Source organism: Apium graveolens, chromosome 4 (assembly GCF_009905375.1).
Source record: "Apium graveolens cultivar Ventura chromosome 4, ASM990537v1, whole genome shotgun sequence".
NCBI lineage: Eukaryota > Viridiplantae > Streptophyta > Magnoliopsida > Apiales > Apiaceae > Apium > Apium graveolens.
Genome location: NC_133650.1, coordinates 234,611,846 through 234,617,216, shown reverse-complemented (window position 1 = coordinate 234,617,216; position 5,371 = coordinate 234,611,846). Strand labels below are relative to the sequence as shown.

General features: G+C 49.3%; 1 protein-coding gene across 1 annotated transcript; it reads right to left on the bottom strand.

The window, feature by feature from the left end:
- Nucleotides 1-267: 267 nt before the first annotated feature.
- LOC141719423 (uncharacterized) lies at nucleotides 268-5,153 on the bottom strand. Its single transcript, XM_074521801.1, has 5 exons — nucleotides 4,449-5,153; nucleotides 3,179-4,064; nucleotides 2,355-3,010; nucleotides 1,317-2,135; nucleotides 268-774 (listed from the first exon to the last, which is right to left on the bottom strand). The coding sequence occupies exons 1-5, from the start codon at nucleotides 5,151-5,153 to the stop codon at nucleotides 268-270; spliced, it is 3,573 nt and encodes a 1,190-aa protein (XP_074377902.1).
- Nucleotides 5,154-5,371: the final 218 nt, after the last annotated feature.

Here is a 5,371-nt window from a genome sequence, read left to right as displayed (position 1 = left end):
GGGTCGGGGCCCAGCTTGATTTAACATGTTAATAAAACAACTGTTCTGTCCTCGCATGGGTTCCCAATGATGGGGTCCCCTGCTGGGTATTTAATCTATTAACAGAAGTTAAAATATCAAGTGCACAAATAGAGATCAATCGTTTATTCATAGATAATGGGAAGTGAAAGGAATACATGCTTGTGGTCTCAGGGAGGCACCTATATGGCACTACCCCCCGAGACTTAGGAATATTTGAAGATAATACTAAGTCTGAAAAGAATAATATTACTGATAATACTTGCGAAGGTGTTCTGCGTTCCAGGCTCTTGGGATCAACTTGTCTTGCATATCATTGAGGTGGTAGGTTCCCTCCCAGCGCACCGATTTTATCTTGTAAGGGCCTTCCCAATTTGCTCCCAAGACTCCGTGACTCACCACCTTGGTATTTGGCATGACCCGGCGCAGAACTAAATCTCCCACCTTGAAAGATCGGGCTCGAACCTTACTGTTGTAATGCCTAGCTGTCCTCTGCTGATATGCCGCAATCCTAATCTGAGCTTCTTCTCGAGTTTCTTCGATCATATCCAAATAGAGCCGATGATTGACCTCGTTTGCCTCTGAGTCATAGTTGTCCCTTCGAAAAGATCCTGCTCCCACTTCAACGGGCACCATAGCTTCACACCCATACACCAGAGAGAAAGGGGTCTCTCCAGTTGTGGTTCGGGGTGTAGTGTTATAAGACCATAGGACCTGGGCGAGTTCTTCTGGCCATGCTCCTTTCTTCTCTTCAAGCTTTGCCTTTAAGGTATGCTTAATGATTTTATTAACAGCCTCTGTCTGCCCGTTACTCTGGGGGTGGCAGACTGCGCTAAAGCTCTTCTGAATCCCCAGCTGCTCACAAAACTCTCGCATCTCCTTGCTATCAAATTGTTTCCCATTGTCAGATATCAGCTTGTAAGGGATGCCATAGCGACATACAATAGCCCTGTATACAAACTCCCGGAGCTTTCTCGCTGTGATAGTGGCTAGGGGCTCGGCCTCTGCCCACTTAGTGAAATAGTCTACCGCAACTACCGCATACTTGACACCTCCCCTGGCCTTCGGGAGTTCCCCAATCAGATCAATTCCCCACATGGAGAAGGGCCAGGGGCTCATGAGGGATGTGAGAGAGGCCACGGGGTTGTTGTAATAATTGGCATATCGTTGACACTTATCACAAGCTCGGGAGAATTCAAAGGCGTCTTTTTTCAGCGTTGGCCAGTAGTAGCCTTGACGGAGGATTTTCTGAGCTAGAGAGCTACCCCCGAGTGATTGCCACAAATACCCTCGTGTACTTCCCTTAGGATGTAGTTGCATTCCTCCCCATGTATGCATTTCAGAAGAGGAACACTGAACCCCCTTCTGTATAGAATCTCGTCGTATATCACATAGCGGGCTGCTTTGTATTTTATTCTCCTTGCTTCGTTCTTTTCATCCGGAAGTGAACCTTCTCTTATGTATGCTAGAATAGATGTCATCCACGTGGGGCCGAGCTCATTATTGAGGCTGCCCACCTCGTGCTCGGGCACACTAGGTTGCCTCTGTATATCAAGGGGCACGGTCCCTAGCAAAGTGCTCTCGCGGCGTGAACCGAGCTTAGCTAGCTCGTCCGCGCCTTCATTCTGCCCACGCGGGATTAGTTCCAGCCTCACCTCGTTGAATCTTGCGATTATCCTCTGTGCGCACTTCAGGTAAAGCTCTGTTCTCGGCCCCTTAGCTTGATACCCCCCATTTACCTGATAGACCACAATCATGGAGTCGCTAAATACATTCAAATTCTCGACCTTCATTTCCAAAGCTAGCTTGAGACCGTTGATCAGGGCCTCATACTCAGCATCATTGTTGGTTGCATGAAAGGCCAGATGGGTCGCATGTCTGATTTTGTGAGCCTCTGGGCTGATTAGCTCGATTCCAGCTCCTGCTCCATCACCGTTAGAGGCACCATCCACATATAGGCTCCACCATGGGGCACTATTTTGTCTTTCCAGTCCAACTTCTTCTGTGCTAGGTATAACAATAAGGGCTCCCGGCTCCACTTCTTGATGAGGGGGAAATTCTAGCACAAAATCGGCCAGGGCTTGGCCTTTGATCGCAGTCCTTGGCTTATAATCCACCTCGAATTGGCCGAGCTCAACCGTCCACTTCAACATTCGACCAGAAGATTCTGGTCTATGCATCACTTGTCTGAGGGGGTAGGAGGTTCGCACTTCTATCTTATGTGCCTGAAAATAGGGCCTGAGTTTTCGGGAGGCCAGAATCAGAGCATACGCTAGCTTTTCGAGGCTTGTGTATCGAGTCTCGGCATCGGCTAGCCTTTTACTCACATAATATACCGGGAGCTGGACACCATCCTCCTCTCGGACTAATACTGCACTTATTGCAAAGTCGGAGACGGCCAAGTATAGGATCAAAGTTTCTCCTGCTTTTGGGTTGGTCAACATGGGAGGGCTACTGAGATGCTTCTTTATGTTCTGAAAGGCTTCCTCACATTCTTCGGTCCACTTAAAGTTCCTCCCCATTCCTTTGATTGCTTTGAAGAACTCTTGGCATTTATCGGAGGATTTTGAGACGAAGCGGTTTAAGGCAGCCACTCGTCCTGTTAAGCTTTGAACATCCTTCACCCGTCGAGGGGATCTCATCTCGAGTAGTGCTTGTATCTTGGCTGGGTTGGCCTCAATGCCTCTATGGTTGACAATAAATCCCAAAAACTTCCCCGATTCAACCCCAAACACGCATTTCTGGGGGTTGAGTTTCATTCTGTACTCCCTTAGGATCTGGAACATTTCTGCCAGGTGGCGGACATGATCCCTCGCTTCTTTCGATTTTACCAGCATGTCGTCTACATAGGCCTCCATAGTCTTCCCCAATTGATGTTTGAACATCTTATTCACCAGCCTCTGATAGGTTGCCCCCGCATTAAGGAGCCCGAAGGGCATCCCGATGTAACAGTAAAGGCCCCGATCAGTAATAAAGGAGGTGTGCTCCTGATCTGGCCCATACATGGGGATTTGGTTATATCCCGAATAAGCATCCATAAAACTAAGCAGCGCGTGCCCAGCCGTGGAATCAACCAGCTGGTCGATTCGGGGTAGAGGAAAGCTGTCCTTCGGGCAAGCTTTGTTCAGGTCGGTGAAGTCTACACATGTCCTCCACTTGCCATTGGGCTTCTTGACAAGCACAGGGTTGGCCAGCCACACGGGGTAGAAGGCTTCTCTCACAAGTCCTGCCTCCATTAATCTATCCACTTCTTCTCTGAGGGCCTCTGCCCTCTCTCCACTAATCGGCCGTCTCTTTTGCCTAACCCCCTTCTTTTTCGGGTCCAAGTTGAGCCGGTGGCATATGTCATTTGGGTTTATCCCTATCATATCAGAGTGTGACCATGCAAAGACATCCAAATTCTCCCTTAGGAAGCGGGCTAGATCCTCTCTCAAGTCAGGACTTAGGTTAGAGCCTATTCTGAGTACCTTGGAGGGATCATTTGGGTCTACCAAGATCGGGATTGTGTCCTCCGCGGCCCCGGCCCTCTCGACCATTGAGGGCATTCTCGGGTCTAGATCTGCTCGAGCTTCGCTAGTTTTTTCCATTTCCGTGATTGCCAAACCTTCCGCATCCTTGAGCTCGGTTTGGTGAGCTTGGGTCGGGTTTATCAAGCGTTCAGAGGTCGCAGTTACAGTTCGAGTGATTCCGTCGGATGGGTCCATAGTGATTGTTGTTTCTTTGCGTGCCCACTTCCCTCTCCTAAGTGTTGCAGTGATTTGTTCTGGGCTCTCTTCTTCATCACTTGCTTCCTCTACAATCCCCTCTTGTATCAACATGATGGGCTGAGATGCTTTCATTAGTAAGGCCCCTGGGCGTGGTTCCACATGAATTCCCATGTGCTCGAAGTAGTTCTCGGGCAACTCCTCAATTGAAATCAAATTACAAGTCTCGTGGTCCTCAGGACGTATTCTTTTCCTGCCCTTTGCCTCTTCCATGGGGATGTCGCACTCACCTGCTTCAGCTACCTCCCTTGAGGCATTTCTTGACTCGGCCGCTTTGAGTGCCTGGTTGTAGCAGACCCTGGATTCGTATTGACAGCTCTTCAAGATGCCTACCCCCGTGGGGGTTGGGAATTTTATCGTCATATGATGGATCGAGGTCACCATCCTCATTGCCCTCATAAGGGGTCTGCCTACTATAACATTGTAGGCACAAGGCTGGTCTACGACTGTAAACATAGCGATCTGGGTGGCCACATGAGGCTCCTCTCCTATGGTCACCGGGAGCCGAATTGTCCCTTTCACTCCGATCGAGTCTCCCGTGAACCCGTACAGGTGCCCACATGTTGAGGTTAATTCTCTATCCAATAATCCCAGTTTTTTGTAGGCATCATAAGTCAAAACATCAGCCGAGCTCCCGGTGTCCACCATTGCTCGGTGAACATTCACCGTCCCAATCTTCATTTTTATGACTAGGGCATCGGTATGAGGGTAATGCACCCATTTTGCATCATTCTCTTTAAATACGATATCATCGACCTCCCTTTCAAAGAGCTCCGGGGGCCTTTGGCTTAGATGATTGACGTTGGTGAGCGGCTTGTCCTTTGCTTCCCGAGCATATCTGTCCATCGCCTTCCGGCTGTCTCCACCAATGTGAGACCCGCCTAGAATAATATGAATACTACCAGCCCGAGGGACCCTTTCTTTGTCTTCTGGGGGTGGAGGAGGGACGGTATGATAATCCGTCCTGTGTCTTCGAACCTCCTTGACAACCCACTCCGTAAGCTTCCCTTGTCTAATCAAAGTCTCGATCTCATCCTTTAGTTGTCTACAATCAGCTGTATCGTGTCCGGTGGCCTCATGGTATGCACAATACTTCGAAGTGTCTCTTTTATTGTAGTCTGTGAGAGGAGTTGCCTTCCTGAATACCCCCTTCCCCACATATGTAGCATATATGTGGTCGATAGAGGCTACCAGAGGGGTGTGTGTCTGCCATTTGCTTGTATAAGGCCTCCCCGAATCTTTTGTGGTCTCTTTGCCACGGGCAGACTTTTTTGGGCTCGAACTACGCCGATATGTCTTCCTCCTTTCGTCAGGGCTTGAGGATCGGTCCCTCTTGTCTCGATAGCTTTCGCTGATTTTCAGCTCTCTCATCGATTTCTCTACCCTCTTGAAGGGTTCGGCTTGCTCATAGAACTCGGCCAAGGTCCTCGGCTCACTCGCTTGGAGGCTCTTCCAAAATTTCGATCCTTCTTTCAGCCCTGCTATCAAGAAATTTTTGATGGTCTCCTCACTGGCTCCTCTCACCTTGGGGACCTCGGCGTTGAACCGACGAAAGTATTCTGCCAAGGGCTCCCCCTCCCTTTGCTTGA

Bases quoted from the DNA above. Each gene is read 5' to 3' on its own strand.
- LOC141719423 (XM_074521801.1), bottom strand. From the start codon at position 5,153: ATGAGAGAGCTGAAAATCAGCGAAAGCTATCGAGACAAGAGGGACCGA. The intron at 4,065-4,448 runs GTGAATGTTCAC...TGCTACAACCAG, and splicing joins TAAAAATGAAGATTGGGACG to GCACTCAAAGCGGCCGAGTC. The intron at 2,136-2,354 runs GTATATTATGTG...GGCCAATTCGAG, and splicing joins AGGATGGTGTCCAGCTCCCG to GTGGATTATAAGCCAAGGAC.